This window comes from Equus caballus, chromosome 13 (genome assembly GCF_041296265.1).
Source record: "Equus caballus isolate H_3958 breed thoroughbred chromosome 13, TB-T2T, whole genome shotgun sequence".
Lineage (NCBI taxonomy): Eukaryota > Metazoa > Chordata > Mammalia > Perissodactyla > Equidae > Equus > Equus caballus.
In genome coordinates this window covers 44304692-44322367 of record NC_091696.1, presented here as the reverse complement: position 1 = coordinate 44322367, position 17676 = coordinate 44304692, and the positions used below count along the sequence as shown (strand labels likewise).

The 17676-nt window shown below is 59.3% G+C and overlaps 2 protein-coding genes across 6 annotated transcripts in view; one reads left to right on the top strand and one right to left on the bottom strand.

The window, feature by feature from the left end:
- Positions 1 to 1338: 1338 nt before the first annotated feature.
- SNN (stannin) lies at positions 1339 to 11695 on the top strand. The gene is made up of 2 exons (XM_023616311.2): positions 1339 to 1478; positions 8539 to 11695. Exon 2 carries the CDS (start codon positions 8626 to 8628, stop codon positions 8887 to 8889), a length of 264 nt encoding a protein of 87 aa, XP_023472079.1. The 5' UTR covers positions 1339 to 1478; positions 8539 to 8625; the 3' UTR covers positions 8890 to 11695.
- TXNDC11 (thioredoxin domain containing 11) overlaps positions 11626 to 17676 on the bottom strand; it is a 55207-nt gene continuing 49156 nt past the window's right edge. For 4 of the 5 annotated variants that reach the window (XM_023616307.2, XM_070231010.1, XM_070231011.1 and 1 more), the window contains 2 exons: positions 16770 to 16850; positions 11626 to 12374 (listed from right to left, as the gene is read on the bottom strand). In XM_023616307.2, coding sequence (XP_023472075.1) covers positions 11735 to 12374; positions 16770 to 16850 — 721 coding nt within the window. In that variant the 3' untranslated portion in view covers positions 11626 to 11734. Of the gene's footprint in view, positions 12375 to 12498; positions 12614 to 16769; positions 16851 to 17676 lie in introns of all 5 variants that reach the window. The other variant, XM_023616308.2, reaches the window with a different exon arrangement.

Here is a 17676-nt window from a genome sequence, read left to right as displayed (position 1 = left end):
CACGCACCCCGAAAATGTGCAATTCCACAAATGTGCAATTCCACAATGCCCAGGAGGGAGAATGACAGAGGGGACCGCTCCTGGGTGGAGGTCAGGCAGGGCCCTCCCCAGGAAGGACATTGAAGGCGAGATGGGAAGGATGAAGTGCAAGAATGTTTCAGCTGGAACAGCCCGGGCAGAGGCCCAGGGGTGGGAAACAGCTTGGTGCATCTGAGGCAGCAAAGACACCAGCCAGGCTGGAGCGGAGGAGTGAGCAGAGCCTGGCCACACCGCCTTGTGAGCTGGGCTTCCATCTTCTCCCAGAGGGTCTGCTTGAGGCTGGAAAGACGTTTCCAGCCGACAAGCCCCCCAGCTCCCAGGATGAGGGGCTCCACTGCCCCCTCCTGCCTTCCAAGCCAGAGGAGGTGGGCCAGGGTACTTGGGCCATAGAGGCCTTGAAGGACCCACCCTGGCCCCGTCTTGGGGGCCCCAGCTGGCCACAAGGAGGTGTCCTCTGGCTGGACTGCCTTCTTGGGTGGACCAGTGGAGACTGCTGTACCAACAGCCTCCTCGGTGTCCCCAGACAGGCAGGTCTGGCCCCAAATCCTGCCTGCATCACAAGCCGGCTGTGGAACATCAGCCCTTTGGAGCCACGGGTCCCTCCTCTCTAAAATGGGATGGTTCTTCCTTTCCAGGTCGCCTGGAGAAAAGGTGTCGAGACGTTGGAACGGGGCGTGGCAGTCGATGGGCGCCCATTCACGGGGTTATTACGTTGAATAACCGTGATGACAAGCGACCGAGGGGCTGCAGACTCCCCGCAGCCGCAGCCCGCAGCCCGCAGCGGTGAGCGCTCCGTGATCGCGGCGCCCCGTTTGTCCTTTCGCGGCCGTTCCCGCAGCGGTGGGCGTCCGCGCACGTGGTGTTGCTCCATCAACGCTGAATGAATGAAGGAAGGAAGGAAGGAACGAGTGAAGGACCGGCTCGCTCCCCGAGCAAGGACCTCCAACTCGGGGGGCCCGCCCCTCTCCTGCCTCTGCAGGGGATTCCGCCGCTCCCCGCTTCCAGGCAGCACTCTTCCCTGCCGCGTGCCTCAGTTTCCCCCTCTGCACTGAGGACGGCAAGGCGGGCGGCCTCCGGGGGTGGGAGGCAGGGCTCCGGGCGCGGGCCCCGCACCCACGGCGCCCAATCCGCGCGCGCCAGCCCGGCCCGCCCCCCGCCCCCGGCGCCGCCGGCCGCGCCAGCCCCCTCCCACCCGGCTCCCCGGGCCCGCGCGCACGTGACCCGCCGCGCGCCCCGCCCCGCCGCCCCGGCGCGGGCTCCCACTGGCCTCGCCCGAGGCCCCGCCCCCGCAGGGGCGGAGCCGGGGCCGCCCCGCCCGCCGCAGAGCGGGGCTCCTGCGTCCCGACGGTGCGCGGCGGCCGGACCGGGCTGGCGCGCGGGCGGAGCCGGGCCCGCGGGGCTGCTGCGGGCGATCGGGCCGGGCTGCGGGCGGCGCCATGGTGAGCGGGGGCGGGCGGCCGGGCGCTCGGGCGGCCGGGGCCGCGGGACGGGAAGGGGCGGCCCCGGATGCGGGGGGCGCGCGGGGCTGCTCGGCCGCGGGCGGGGGTCTCCGCGGCGGGGGAGGGGCCGCCGGGGCGGGGGCGCGGCTTCGGGGGGAGGGTCTGTTCCGGGGGGCCGCGCCCGCGGGCGGGGGTTCTTTGTCCGCTGCGCTGCGGCGAGATCGGGACAAAGGAGGCGGCGGGGGGCGGCGGCCGCTGCGCGGAGAGGGGGGTGTCCCCCCAGCCGATGATGCTCCCACCGCGGCCCGCGGTTCCGCGCCCCGGGCCGGCCGCCGGGCTCGTGGGGACACTTCGGGATTTTTAAAAATAATGGAGGGGGCGGGGGTCCTGGCAGGCCCCGGGTGATCAGGAGGGCGCCCGGGCGGTAGGGGTGGGAGTCCTGGCAACGTCTGGCGCCCCTTTCGCAGGTGGGGAAACTGAGGACGAGCCGCAGCGTTCGGTGCTGGGTTCCGTCGGCGGTGACTGCGCGGCATGGGCATGACTGGGTCTCGTGGTCCCCCGTCCTCCCGCCCTGGGCAGGCGACTGGAGTTGCCTCTCCAGCTGTCGCTCCCCGTCCAGCTGTCGACCCCCGGGCCAAGCCCCCTCCTCCCTCCAGGCTCGCTTAGCTCCTGAGCAGCGTGGGGGAGACGACAGCGTCGCCTGGCGGGGTGAAATGAGACGGTGCGTGGAGCGCGCCTGGCACCGCGCCTGCACGTCGCCCGCGCTCAGCACGCGGGAGCTGCCCGGGCGCTTGTCATCCCTGTGTCCCCAGCATCGAGTCCTCGGCCCCGGCCACCCAGCCTGCCCTGGGGGGGGGGGGCGGGGGGGACAGAGTGCAATTCATCTGGTCCCTCAGGCACGGGAGTGGGGAGGTGGGAGTCAAGAATATGACATTTTAGTGTCGAGGTTGAAATCTGGGATTCTGGATCCAGGCTGCCTGGGTTTGAATCCCTGCGCAACTACTCTTGAGCTGTGTGACCTTGGGTAATTGACTTAACTTCTCTGAGCCCCAGATTCTGTGTCTGCAGAGTGGGCGTGGTAATAACTCAACTCGAGGGTGTTTTGAGGCCGAAAGGAGCTGATGTGTGTGAAGTGTTTAGCTCAGAGGCTGGCACATAGTAATCATCGCCAACTTTCGTCAGGCATCTCCTGTTATTACCAAACTTGTTTGGCCAAGTGGGCTGACCCTGGGGCAGCCTGTGTGAATGCCCAGTGGCTGATTCACAGGGTAGGGGCATGAGCCTCAGGCCTGGGCCCCAGGAGAGCTGCACTGACCTTGGGGCATTCCCCGGGCAAGCCCGAGCCAGCTTCCTCTTGTGCACAGGGGAACGTAGGGGGTTCTGGGGCGAGTTTCCTCTTCAGGAGGGGGGGGGTGAGATGGGTGGGGGCTGGAGGAGGAGGTGACATTGGCCGCAGAGCTGGGCACAGCCCCGTGATTGTTCGTCAGCCCTCGGCATCCCCGCTGTGCCTGGTCCTGGCTTTTGGATGGCAGGGACCTTGGGTGATGCGTCCTCGGTCCCAGTGTCTGCTTGGACCTGGCCCAGAGCAGACATTCGTCTGTGCCCTGGTCGTGCCCAGTAGTGCCCCGTCGTGCCTACAATCTTACGTTCCTAATCAGAGACCGGGCAGTGCATGTTTTCGTTTGTGAACTGGGGTCCCCGAAAGAGGCGGACCCTGGTTCGTTGGCACACTCTGCAGATGGCCTTGTTGGGGGAGGGGGCCTGGCTTAACCCCTAAGGGCAGTGCTGGAAGTCCCTGGCCTGGTAAGCGGGGCAGCCCCAGAAGGTGGAGGCTGCAGGGCAGCAGTGGCGAGCTGGCGTCCAGCTGGGCCAGGTGACACTCGTGATATGCCCAGTTAAGCGAGAAGAAGGTGGCAGCGTGTCCCTGCCCAGGCTCGGTGCCCTCCTGGGAGGCAGGTCCCTGGTGGGGGTGAGGGGATCCCAAGGGCTCACTGTCCTCCCTGTGGCACCCAGCAGGCCATGGTGCCTGGTGACAGGCAAACCTGGTGGCCCTGTGGCCCTTCCATTTTCACGTTTCTTATCACTTCTCCTCCTTCCCACGGCCTGGCTGGGGAGATCAGGGCCTCATTCCCATTTTGCACACTGGGAAATCGAGGCCGCTTGCTTGGCTGGGTCACAGCAGCTCACAGGAGCTGGTGGAGGGGTGGGCTGGGCGAAGAGGGGGACCCAGATGTGCCCTGCTGCGAACGGTGGCCCCCTTGGGCCTTGAGTGTGTGGTGTGACCTGTGAAGGGGGGTTAAGGCTTAGTTTGGGGGTCCCATGAAGAGGCAGGGGTGACTGGAACCCCGTCTTACATTAGGGAAGACCTAAGCTGTGGGCCTCAGGGACAGCAGGATGGTGGGAGATGCCTGCTCTCAGCTGGCTGGTGGCTGGGACTGGGACTGGCCTTTGGAACACATTGCTGGGCAGTTCAAAGGGGTGGCCTCTGCAGATGGCGAGGCTGGGCTTCAGAGCTGGTTTTTCCAGGAGCAGTGGTTGAGGCCCGAGGGTTGGGCCACTTTTGGCCCAGGGAGGCAGGACCGAGGGCCCTCAGAGCAGGAGGGGGCAGCGATGGGGGAGGACTGGCCCTGGATGTTTGGGGGTCCAAATGGCCTTGGCCTCCAGTGCCAGCCTTTGTCCTGACTGAGGGAGCAGGCAAGGAGATGCTCCAGAGGTGGTGGGGGAGAGTGGTCTGTCACCCACCCCAGAGTGCCCGGAGATGGCAGGCTGGCCGGTCCTTGGTGCTGGGAAGACCCCTACCTGTGCTCTAATGGGCCGCACTTCTGGGCTCACATCCTGGGCGGTCCACTCCGACTCTCTGGGCCTCAGTTTCCTCGTCTGTAAAATGGGCGTGATAACGGTGAGCCGCCTCAGCCGTCGGGTTCATGACTGCAGAGGATAAATGCTAACTGCTTCGACGATGGTCCCGAGGGGGTCCAGGCTTCCCATGCGCCGTCTGGGCATCTCCCCAGCCTATGCTGCGGCCCACCCTGTCCCACCCCGTGGGCTTTCCTGGATCTGGGGAGAGGTCAGCTGACTCACAGGAGCCCCCTTGGCTCAGACGGGCATCAGGAAGGCCTGGGAGGGGCGAAGCAAGCAGGTGGGGTCCAGTGCAGGCCAAGAGGGTCTGGGGGAAGCGGCCAGTACCCTCAGGCTTCAGGTCTCCCCTGGGCTGTGTTTCTTGGCGGCCCCCCACCCCTGGCCCAGCCCCAGCACTCGTGGAAACAGCTGCCCTCCCCAGCTCAGGCCTGCCCGGCATCTACTTGCACATGTCGCTCCTGCCCCTGCACTCAGGCTGCAGCCTGACCTCCCACGCAGGCTGCCAGCTTCCTGGAGTCTGTTGGGACAGGCATGGGGACCTGTGCCCAGGGTCCCGTAAGTGGCTTCAAGGTTAGGGAGCTGGCTGAGGGGGGCAGGGAGGGAGGGGTGCCAGCCTTGATCAGCGTCTCCTCTAACTCATCACTCTGTCCCCGGGCTTGGAACCCTCAGCAGACATTTCTCCAGCACCTGCTGTGTGCCGATCATAGGGCTGGGGACCCAGCAGCGGGCACAACGGACAGTGCCCTCTTCTTCCAGGCTCCGAGTCCACTGCGGGAAGGAGCCAGCAGCCAGGGAAGACATTCCCTGACCCAGGGGACTTCCAAGCAGCCAAGAGCTCGGGGAAGTCAAATGAAGTCGTGCAAGGAGATGGCAAGTGTGGGGCCGGGGGGCATCTGCAGTCATGGGGGTCTGGGAACACATCCCCCAAGAGGCACCTGCTGAGAAAGTCCCGAATAATAGGAAGGAGCCAGTCACGGGACAGTCGGGGAAAAACATTGCAGGCAGAAGGAACAGAAAATGTGGAGGGCTTGAGGTCGAGGCGGGGGAGGTGGTAGGAAGCTCGGGGAGGCAGGGGGTTCGGGTCCTCTGCCAGTGCCGGGGAGGGTTCTGTGCAGGGCATGATGTGATCAGATCTTTTACAAGATCGGTTCTCAGGAAATACTTGCCGAGCGAGTGAAGGAACACACACACACGCGCGCACACGCACACGCGCACACACACGTTCAGGCAAGGGCCCGGGACCTGGCATGAGTATGGCCTGGTCACCTGGCTCTGCCCACCCCTCCTGGCCTGGGGCGGGGGCAGCAGACAGGGCTCTGAGGCCACCACTCCCCTCAGAGGGTCTCTCTGAGCTGGGGCTGCCTCTGCCTCAGTCTCCTCGTTAGTCCTCGGACCGCTGGCATTCCCCTGGACTGTGGGCGCCTCCTGGGCTCCCCGCCACCACCATCCCAGGTCTTGCTGCCGTTGATTGATTTCCCGCTTCCTGCCCCCAAATCACCCCCACTCCCCAAACACACACACACTTCCCCTTCCGAATTGATACTGACTGGGCTTCCTGTCCAGGAGCCTGGGGCGAGGGCAGGTGCCCTGGCAGGCGCTGGACCCGAGAGGTCCAGTGGAGAGAGGGCGGCGGGGAGGGCCGAGGCGGTGGGTGTTCACTCAGCTGCAGCCAGCAGGCTCTCTGGGGGGGAGGGGGTCACTTGTCCTGTCTGGAGGCCTGAGAGGACAGAGCAGAGCTGTGGGAGCTGATAGCAGCCCTGATGGCGGCAGAGGGGCCAGGATGATCTGTGCACTGGAGAGCACAGAAGTGTGCAAGGGCACTCCTGGAGTGCACAGCCCGATGGTGGAGGCGGGTGCTAACCAGATGGCGGAGCTACAGAAGCCAGGGTTGCAGACTGAGGCTGGTGCCCGGAGGGAGGGAGCAAGTGCAGTCGCAGGATGAAGAGACCCTCCTGGACCGTGGCTCTGGAGGGCTTCCCCACCTGAACTGGAGTTAACTAGGTGCGGGTTTCTCTGCCTCCACACTGTGGAGTCTTGGGGCCAGATCTTTGCCGGTGGGGGGCCATCCCGTGCGCTGTGGGATGTTTAGCAGCATCCCTGGACCCTATCCACTCGATACCAGCAACACTCCCACTGCCAGTTGTGACAACCAAAAATGTCTCTGCACATTGCTAAACGTCCCCTGAAGGGCACAGCCGCCCCCAGTTGAGAACCACTGAACAAGGGTAGGAGAGCAGAGTATTTGGGCAGAGGGACCTGCCTGGGCAAAGGCCTGGAGGCAGGAGGGAGCGCGGGGTCATTTTGGCTGGGGGCAGCGGGGAGGGGTGCAAGGGGTGGGAACGCATCGTGTCCGGTCCTGTACGTCACTGTGAGGACTTGGTGCCTTCCCTCCGAGACGGGGCGCTGGCTGCAGTGGGCCCGCACATGTGGACCAGGGAGCCACCGTGAGCGCTGGCAGCGACTTGACGCTGGAGGTGGTCAGAAGGGGGCCGACTCCAGGATGTCGCCCCGACTCCTGCCCAGGACCCCTCTGCAAACGCGGGCGCGGTTCAGGGCCGCACTCCAGGGTCTGCGGCGTTTTCCCAGGGCCTGGTCCCCAGATGGACTTGGGCTTTGACTTGGCTGCCTTTGACCCTCAGGCAAATCTGGCCTTGGGGGCGGGTCGGGAGACTCCTGGTGTGGAGAAGAGTCATTTCTAATCAAGGCTGTGACCGCTCAGGGACGGCGGGTTCCATCCTGTTTGGAGGGCAACCTTCCCTGGCCAGCGCTGTCCACCTGTGTTGAGGTCAGTCTGCTCAAAACGCTGAACTCGGACAGCCAGCTCTGCCTGGGCGCCGGCTTCTGCTTCGGGCCGGCCCTGTGCCCAGGGCGTCACCTCAGCCTCAGAACCACCTGGTTGTTGGTTACTGTGCTTTGCTCCGTTTACAGCAATGCAGGAGAAATAAACAAGTACAGGGTCCTGGGGCCCCGGCGAGCCTGCCAGCTCCAGCACCTCCAGCCTCAGTGGGCGTCACTGGCTGGGCCTGTGGGTGCCACCTAGAGTCAGACCTCGAGTGGGGGTTCTTGTCTTCTGTGCTTCCTGCAGCTGTGCTCTCCTTAGCCCCCGACCAGCTCCATTAACAGGAGGATTCGGGGTTCAGAGAGGTGGAAGCTGTTGTCTGAGGTTACGGGATGAGGAGGTGGCGGTCCAGCATGTATACCCCCTCGCTGCCCCCACTGAACAAGCTGATGTTCCAGGTCCGGCTACCGGGGCCCTCAGCTCCTCACACTCGCCAGCAGGCCCTCTCCTGCCTTCAGAGCCTTAGCAGATGCCCTTCCCCTGCCAGGAACACGCTTCCCCCAGGGCTAGGTCTTCCTGCACGTCCCAGTGTCAGATTGCCTCCCTGAGTATCCCCTGCCCCACTGGCTTAGCATCGTGGCACCCGGTGCCCTGTGTTCGTGGCATGGCATTCGTAGTGAGAGGCGTTGGATGTGTTGACCCCTCTGCGGTCTGGCTCTGCACCAGGCGCTGAGCTTGGCGAGGGCAGGGCCGGGCTGTCCCACTCCTGCCCTCCCTCGGGCTGCCATCTTCCAGGACCCTGCTGCCTGGCTTCCTCTCAGATGGTATGTGGTGGATCGGGGCTCTCCCCCCGGTGGCTGCAGTTCCCTTGTGGGCAAAGCCTGTCACCGCCCCCCCGCCCCCACCCCAGCCTTTCACAGGTGTTCCGGAAGACTCGGTTCAGCTAGATGTGTTGCCTGTTTGCAAAAGGGGCTGATGTCATTTCCCTGCTTTTGAGTCCCTCATGTCTGGCCATCAATGAAGCACTGCCTCCTTGTAGTTGCTGAGCCGTTACTGAACACCTAGTGGTGTTCCGGAACATTCAGCTGAAGCAGACTCTCTCTCAGCCTCTGCTGCAGGGGGGTTGCAGGTCTTGGGTGCCCCCGTTCCCTGCATCTCAGGCTCCGGGGCTGAGCGGGGGTGACTGAGGGTATGAAAGGTAGTGAAAGAAGGGGACTGGGGTGAGCAGCAAGGACGCTGGTGGCATCATGAACAGAGAAACAGCGAAGGCCAACCAGAGGCTTTTCCCCTGGGATGAGGGCGGGACGGTCAGGCTTAAGAACAGATTAAAAATAGACCCCGTGGAGGAGCCCAGCCAGCTCGCAAGCTGGCAGGGTCCCCAGCAGAGTCTCCGATGTAGCCTCGTCTTGCTTTCTCTTCCAGGGCTCTGGTGTCCCGCCTGAGTTCCAGCCTCGCTGAGCCGGTGCCCCCAAGAGCTTCCTGCCGTGCCAGCCTCCCCGAGCACTGACCATGTCTATTATGGACCACAGCCCCACCACGGGCGTGGTCACGGTCATCGTCATCCTCATCGCCATCGCCGCCCTGGGGGCCCTGATCCTGGGCTGCTGGTGTTACCTGCGGCTGCAGCGCATCAGCCAGTCGGAGGACGAGGAGAGCATCGTCGGGGATGGCGAGACCAAGGAGCCCTTCCTGCTGGTGCAGTACTCGGCCAGGGGACCGTGTGTGGAGAGGAAGGCCAAGCTGACCCCCAATGGCCCGGAAGTCCACGGCTGAGCTGGGACGCGGGGGCTCCTGGGCCTGTTTGCAGCCAGCCAGGAGGTGCGAAACCACGGACATGCCGCCGTTTGAGAGCAAGGCTTGACACTGCTGGCATGGCCTTGCAGGCTTCTTCATCGCATGCACTGACTCTCGGGCTCCCAGCTGTCCCCAGCCGGGACTCGGTGGCCCTGGGCGTGCCCTCAGCCTCCTGCTGGGGCTGCCCATTGCAGGCAGTGGGCAGGCCTGACCTTGCGGGGGCTCACGGCCCCATAGCGCTTTCGTTACTTGAATGTTTAGCTGAGCCTGTTTTTGATGGAGCTACTACTGTAAGGTGTGAACTCACAAACCTGTGAACTGTAAATAGGCCCCCGAAGCACGTCCTTAAGCCTTTTTTGCTGATTTTTTAAAACATTGTATAGAGCACATGGGACTGACCGACCGGACTCACGATGGCTGTGGGGGAGGGTCTCAGACACTTGGCGGGGCCTCTAATGTATATAACACGTGCGTGTGCATGCAGAGGACGTGAGTATCAGTGTCAGGTCTCACGGCCGCCCAGAGGGGGTGCTCTGGGGATTTCTGCTTGGTTAGCAATGGATGAAAGAAGAACCACGCCCCCTCGTTCTCTAGGTAGACTCGGTTGGTCGGTGGATTCCAGTTCCTGTTGATAGTGGAGTTATTGCAAGGAAGCTGCTGCGGCTGCCTGGGAGCCGGTGAAGGACGAGTCAGGGCACGAGTCCCGATGGCTGCCAGGCGTCCTAGTGGCAGAGCAGTTTCTTGCCCCTTTGGTCTTGAGCATGCTGAGCACTCCCCCGGCCCAGTCCCCACCCGCTGCCCCCACCGGGCGGTACAGAGTGCAGGCTCCGCTACAAACCCCAAAGCCCGTGGAGACGACCTTTCTCTGAAACCCAGTTGGCCCAGGAAAGAGAAAATTGTGCTTTTTGGTTGTTGTTGTATTTAACATTTTCTGCACTGGAGGGCAGGGGGAGGGACTCTGAGGGTTTTCCGCCCCCCTTCCCTTTCTCACAAATTAGCTTCCTTCCTTCTCAGATTGCCACCCACCTGCTGGATTTCGCTTTCCTCAGCGGGTCACCTGGAGGAGAGTCCCCTGACCCCGCTCTAGGAGCACCGAGCCTGTGCCCGTGCACGCGGGGGGCCCCAGGTGGCTCTGACAGCCGCGCTTGGTGGGCTCCGGGGATGCAGGAGGAGAGTGGGTTTCAGGCCCGGGACTTGGTTTTCGCCCAGACGAGGAGTTGGTGGCTCTAGGCCGGGCCAGCGTCCCACAGCCTGCATCTCCAGGGGGACCCTTTGTGTGCTTCAGTGCCCTCGCCTGGATTAGCCCCACCACTGGAGGCACATCCTGAGCTACCCTGACCCAACGGGACTTGTGTGGGCATCCTTGGTGACAAACGGGGACCAGCCCCGGCTTGGCCTAGGAGCGCCGGCTCTCAGCACGGCCAGGGAGCCCCAGGGTGGCTCGTGGCTACCCCGCCCCCCTCCCCCTCCAAGCTCCAGCCTCCGGGTCCGGCTGAAGCCCACTCCTCTGGCCTCATCCGGGTCTCCTCTAAAAAGCATGTTGAACTAATGTCCTTTCTAGAACCCCGAGGAGGGGTCTTAGGGACCACTTATTTAGCAGCATCCACCTAAAGTGGGGGTCAAACAGGAAGTAACAGCTTGGGGAGGGGAGGGGCTGCTAGGGAGGAATCTGAGCTGAGGGCAGGAGCGAGGGACCACGATGGGCTAGAGGGGCCCTTAGGGGGCAGCTGGCATCAAGACAGGAGAGGAAAGGTCTTTGGCCCCTAACTGGGCATGGGCAAGCGCGAGACCAACAGAGGCCTGCGGGCTGGAGTGGGGGACGGGGTGCGGGTGGGGCAGGGCGGCAGGAGTCCCAGAGGTGCCGACTGGAAGATGGGGAGCAGCTCTGCTCTCTAATGAAGGCGGCTCAAGAGGCACGTGGGAGCTCTAGGGTCTTGGACCCATTCCCCTCGCCTTCCAGAACTTCCGAGCCTTCTACCTCTACTTTCCGCAGGCAGCAGCACCCCCTAGGATGTGTGCCCACCCAGTACCTGAGGAGCCCCTGGGACTTGCATTTTCTGTCTCTGAGCCTGGCCCGGGAAAGGACCATGGCTTGGCCGTCACGCTTGCCCTGAGGTCTTTACTGGGCCAGTGAGGTTTTGGTTTTGAAATGATGAAACGTCACTTTCTCCTCCGTTTCTCTTCTCCAGGTCCCTTCTCCCCCTGCGCGGTTGTCGGGACGACGCCTCTGCAGCTTGCAGCAGGCCCGTGGGTGTGGTGGCAGTGCTGGGTCACAGGCGTGGAGGGGCACTCACGGGGTCTCCGGGAGTGGTCGTGAAACTGCCTGTAGAACTGGTGAATGGCCACATAATCGGTTTCACTGTTCCTGTTTATCAATAGCTACTTTTTATAGCATCGACACCAGAGCCGCACACTCAAATGGCTTAGTCAAGTTATGGCCTCTCATTGAATTCGCTCTGAATAGCCTGACTGTTGCGTTTAAGTTTTCTGACTAGTCAGGCAAAATTAATCTTTCATCCTCCGTGTCATCGCAGAAGCGCCAGGAGGGGGAACGGGGAGACACACTGACACTGAGCCACCAAAACAGGGACCGATTTTTCAGACAGATCTTCAAGTGGCCTGTGCTACTGTTTTGTCTCAAAGCTATCAACTCCGTGCAATAAGTGCAAGGGATGTCATCCCTGTTCAATAAAAGCTGAGTGACATTCAAACTGATTTTCTAGACCACTGAGAAAATCTTTATTTACAATAAATTTCAATAAAATTTGCATAAATATATTCCCAATGTACAGTTTTCACCTCTGATTTCATGTCATGTTAAATGTCAGTCCGTCCTGTTCTCGTTGCTCCTGTCGGACGCCAGCGTGGCGCTGCCGTTGGAAGGCGGGGTGCTGCCAGGTAGGCGGGGGGCACCTGGAGGTTCCGGGGGGACAGCGCGCGCCTCTTCCGGGGGAGTGGGGCTTTCAGCTCTGTCCTTGCCCTCCAGTTTCCGCTCCATGGTCGCCACCAGGATCTTGAGCCACGTGTTCTCGGTGAGGAGGCTTTCCGAGGCGTCGGCCAGCTCCTGGAGCTTGCGGGCCACCTCCTCGAGCTCCTGCGTCTTCTGCTCGTACAGGGCCTGCAGCTGCTCGCTGTGCAGCTGGAGCAGGCCGTGCTGCCTCTCCAGGGTCTGCTTCTGCCGCAGCAGCCGGTGCTCGTCCCTGCGCGCGCTGGAGAGCCGCGCCTCCACCTGCCCCTGCGCCCGCTGCAGGGCGCTGATCTCTGCCCTCAGCTTCCGGATCTCTCTCTCCAGGTGGGAGATGTGGCCCTGCTGTAGGACCGCCTCGCTCTGGAGACACTCTCCCGTGGGAGGGGTCGCCGAGCTCGGGGGGGCAGGGGCGGGGTCTGAGTGGCGCAGGACGAACCGCAGCAGGTCTGGGAGGGTGATGGGCAGGTCTTCCGGGTATTTCACGCTGAGGTCCTTTCTGGAGAGAAAGGGGAAGGGGTCAGAGACGAGAGCCTCGCAGACACCGCTGGCCCCAAACTGGACTGCGACTGAAGGTCAGGCCACTTATTCCTCCCAAAAGACATCCCGAGGATTTTACTTACTGAAAGTCAGCGAGGAAAATGTAAATAACAGAGCAAAAAGTTTTCTACAAAGCTGAGGATGTCCCATATGCGCGTTCTGTAATTAAGGTGGCTTATCTCAAATGTGTGTCTGTTCCTGAGGACAAAGAATTCAGTTTCTGTTCACAACCTTCCAGGAAAGACAAGCGCTCCCAAGCCCAAGCCTAAAGCCAGGGACGCAGGGCGCGGGGAGCACGGGGGCAGACGGCCTGTGTGCCGAGAGGCCCGGGGTGTGTCAGGAAGGGCGTCCTGGGGCAGGACTGTCACCCACGTCACTTGTGGCCACCCACAGTGCTTGGTGAATTAGGAAAAACTTGAAATACTCGGCAAGCATTTATTACACATTATCCAAAGCAGGAGTTCTTCACTGGGGGTGACTGCGCCCCCACGGCCATTTCGCAACACCTGGAGACATTTTTATTGCCATGAGGAGGAAGGTGTTACTGGAGCCCCTGCCTTGATAAACAGACCAGCCGAGGGACTTGAATTCAGGCTGCTCGCACAGAATCAGGAGGGAGGGTGACATGAGGCGGGGTATCTCCAGAGCTTTGTTGCCAAGTCCTGACTGGAAGATTCCTTTTTAGAACTTGTCATTTGTCTGACGACCAAAATTTCTACCACAGACACATCTACCCCCGCATACACAATCCAGCTGCAATACATCAAAACCACTGGCTTTATGGACGAGGTGGGCAAACGACGTATGGCTGCCTCGGAACACAGAAGGAGTGCAGGGCGAGAGACTCCGGGGCTGCGGCTCAGGGTTGGGAGCCCCCAGACGAGTGGCACCCCTGCCCCGCACAGCGTCGCCTGCCAAGGGGGTGGCAGGAGCATCCTGGCCTTGCAGCCTGCCCTCAGGATGAGGGGAGCCACCTGCGTGCTCAGTGAATGTCAGCTCAGGAAAACCACGTTGTTTTTTAAAAACCAGCCAGAAACCACTCATCAAAGCTGCCGCCCTCTGCACACAGAGCCAGCGGCCAAATGCCTAAGACAAGGCAGAAGGTGTGCTATTATTAACGGGTCGGCCTCCCTTACGAGCTAAGAGTCACGGGGCGATTAAAGTCAGACATGTCCCATTTTATCCAACACTCACGGAGACTCTCAGTACAGGGAATAATTGCAAACATTTCTGGGGTAAGTGTAGAACCATGCCCTCCTTTAAGCACCGTTTTCTTAACGAGTGAGCTTTCTTCAAGGGGGGCCTCCCAGCCATTCAACCGACAACTAAAAAGCTCCTGGAGCCTGCAGGCCAGCCCAGTGGCACTGCGGTTAACTGTGCACGTTCTGCTTCGGCAGCCTGGGGTTCGTCAGTTCGGATCCCGGGTGTGGACATGGCACCGCTTGTCAAGCCATGCTGTGGTAGGCATCCCACATATAAAGTAGAAGAAGATGGGCACAGATGTGAGCTCAGGGCCAGTCTTCCTCAGCAAAAAGAAAGGAGGATTGGCAGCAGTTAGCTCAGGGCTAATCTTCCTCAAAAAAATTTTTTTTCAATAAATAAATAATATAGTTAAAGACAAAAAAGCTCCTGGCCACTGTACAGTGTGTGGGAGGAAGGACAGGCAGAGGCTGGACCTGCCACCAAGTTCTGTTCTATTAAGAGCTGGCCTTAATAGGACAGAGAGTACATGTAATCGCCCCCAGGAATGAGCTGCCCAGACGCCTCAGTGTGTATCTGGACAGAAAATGATATTTGTAAGCGTGCTATTTCAGACTTCCTCGAGCAGTCTCCGTGAATCTACCTAATGGGGATGCTAAAGTGTTTCCAAGCTTTTTAGAAGTAGCAAGGACAGTGTCAACACATGCTTCCAAAACAGTGCTCATTTCAAGTGTGGTGGCAGAAGGTCCCCCTGTCTACCGGACTCTCCTCTAAATCCACTACGCGCACATTTAAATCTTTGAAGCATAGGGTCAAGTGTAACAATGACAAATCGGGTCTAAGGGTCTACTGCACAGGCGGGGCAGCCTCTCTACAGGAGTTAGGTTCTCCCCCGGGGACACATGACAACAAACCCCTCTTCAAGCTCCCAGCCCAGGGCAGGGCCAGAGCAAAGTCACACAGAGAGTGTGGAAGGAACAGCCGCTCTAAGATGCCCCGGCACATGAAGTCGGCCCCGCCAGGAGCAAGAGGAGGCCCAGGCCGCACACTGTGGCAGAGGACAAGCTCTTTCATGTGGTTTCTCTCTTTCAAGGTTATAAAGTCAGATGGGCTTGCTGTGGACAATTTGCAAAGCATGTAAAAAGCATACGAGATGCTTCCCCGGGTCACCTGTAGACCTCACTCCTCCAAAATTATCACGTCCACATCCTGACATCTTCCCTTCTGCACACGTTGTAACCCAGTGCATACGCAAATTTGTATTTTATCAAAACACATATGTACTTTCCAGTAAAAATAACATAAGCACCCGCACGTGAAAAAAGTCTTATCACGTGTAATCCAAACGGCCTTTTTCATTTCCTCTTCTGCCAGCTGTCAGCTCATCTCCTTGCCCATTGACCCTCTGAGCAGGCTGAACCTTCAGTGTGGACCAGCTCACGAGGAGCCGAGTTCACTTGTGACTGCCACTGACCTGCAGGAAAGAACAAGGCTGCTCCAGAGCAGCCAGAATGTGGTTCGCCAAGCTTTCCACCGAAACAGAACTTGACAGTCCGCTCACACTCAGTACTGACATTTCTGACCTGTCAACTCAAGGAAAATGGTAAGGGGCACAGTGAGCAGCAGCGCGGGGCCTGGACAACGAGCTCATCTCCATGCTGACCACACCGGGCAGCTCGGGAAGGCAAGGCTCTCAATCCAGACTCGGGCCCCCAAACACACACCCCCCGCCACCAATCCTGTGTGTGTCTCCCAATACACATTCAGGTATTCTAGCTGCTGAGAACTTCTTCATGTGAAGGCACGGGTGGGGTGTGATACTTTTCCAAACTATGTTTGGAACTCGAAAATTACGCTTCATTGAACTTCATGCCCAACCTCTGTTGCACAGAGATGAAATTGCTAGCGTTACTGTCCACGACCTTGACTGTGCGGCACTCCAAACGCTTCTTAGAAAGAAGGCTCGACAGGACACAGTCAGCAGCAGAACGGGGTGAGTCGGGCTCTGTTTTTAGCGCATGATTTGACAAGACCCTACTACCACAGGAAGCATTCCAGCAGGAATTCTTTGAGACAAAGAGGAAAAACCAAGGAAATGACTCAATAGATATGAAGGAAGTGCTCTCCTAGAGAAACACAAAAAGCATGGCAGTGGCTGTAATAAAGGGGAAAAGTGAGCACAGGAAATTAAAACAGTAAACGTCCCATGTGTGAGTTAGGGACCCCACTACAGTAATCCTACAAAAGCCTTTCCCTGTAGAGATACTGTCAAAGCCACATGACTGGGTCCCCAAGGACGCAGCCTTTTAAAAACAAAAGGGGTACACCTGAAATTTACATAATGCTATAAGCCACTGTGGCCCAATAAAATAATTAATAAACCAAAACAACAAAAGAGCATCTGTAAAAAGGGAGAGAACATCTGGTTTATCAGGCTTTAAAGGCCAAGAGTTAATTTCCCTTTCTCCCAAAACATCCGCATCCACAGTCTCTAACTGCCAAGTCTGCGTGCCCAGTGCTAACGCCCCAGCCCTGCTGGCTGGCCTTTCAGGGTAGGTGCTGTAATCACCGAACCTGGAGTCTGGCGTAGACACGCGGGAAGAGATCAAGGTGACAACCCATGGCCGACGTTCCCAGAAGGCTGCACACGTGGGGAGAAGGCTCCTTGAATCCCAGGGAGGGGGTGTGGGGGGTAGGAACCTCCGTTTCCTCCTTGCACAAGGGGGACGAGGTGCTCCTTGGGAGGGCTCAAGGGGAAACGACACACGCGAAAGCCTGGGGCGGGCCTGACGCCCGTGAGGCTCAGCAGACAAGCTGTTGTTTTGTGGGGCTCTGTGCTGTCCATCTTTGCATCCACTGCACGCCCCTAAGGCCCGGAAAACGAATGAGCGCCGATGGCACATTCAGGCTCCTGTCAAACACACTCTGGGAGAGGCAAACTTCTTGCAAACGACCACCACACCCGACATGGGGACACCGAAGCCCTCCGACCCTTGTCTCTCATAACGGTGCATTTTGTGAACAATACATTTTATTCAAAATGGTTTGGTAATAACTAATGATTTATATTTTACTTCTGTGAAGTATCTTAAACCCCTTTAATTTTCAGCAAAAGACTCCCATTTGCCCAAATACTGAAAAAATTCAGCGTTACCTTTTGCAAGGAAAAAATAAGACAGTAGGAAGACGGTCAACCATAAATTCCCAAGGCAGATCATTCTGAGATACATCAATCCTGGCAAAGGGAAAGAACAGAAAAAGTAAAAGATTAGCACAAGAAACTCCAGGCCAAAGGAACTTCCTCAGCAACCGAAGCGCCTGGAGCACGTCTGCGGCCGCACTGCCCGGTGGAGGCAGCACGGATGCCTCGAGCACGTGCACGTCTCCGCTCCACGTCTGAGTGGGAACGCCACGTCCTGAAAGCAAAGATGGACTTCCAGAAGAAAGGCCTCTGTGGGGCCTTAGAAGCAGCCGGCGCACCTCACAGGGCTCGGCAAGGCCTTCAATTTTGGATCAGCTCTGGGAAGAGAGAGGCAATCACTGCACAAAACACATCCAGCCTCTCTGAAGACGAAAGCAAACTGGGAAAGAAAGATTACACTCTATTTTACACTTTGTAAATCTGGTCAGAGGGCAGAAAGGGTGTATTTTCTTAGATTTCAGATTAATTTTCTAATACAGAAGATGACATCTGTGCTAAATTACCCAACCTGTGCTTAATTACTGTTGAACGCGGCGGTGGCCTCTCCTGCAGCTGACACTGAGCTGGGCATGCAGCAAGTTCCCCTGCCCCCAGGGGCTGCTCAGAGGGAGCAAAAGAATATGCTAGAAGGAGGGAGCAGCCTGAGAAGGGCGGCTCAGTCAGGTGGCACCAACGTCGATACTCACCAATAGCACATACAAAAGATGGAAATGTTTTGAATTATTAACTTGATGGAAATTTTCAGAAAGTATAATGGCGGGGAAGGGGGGATCCATGCCATGTATGTGTCCATAAGGATGAAATTCACTTTAAAAAAAAATGATGTAACCAAATCATAGTGGTTTTTAAACAGCTTTAT

What these genes read in the sequence shown, in the direction of transcription:
- SNN (XM_023616311.2), top strand. Translation starts at nt 8,626, where the DNA reads ATGTCTATTATGGACCACAGCCCCACCACGGGCGTGGTCACGGTCATC.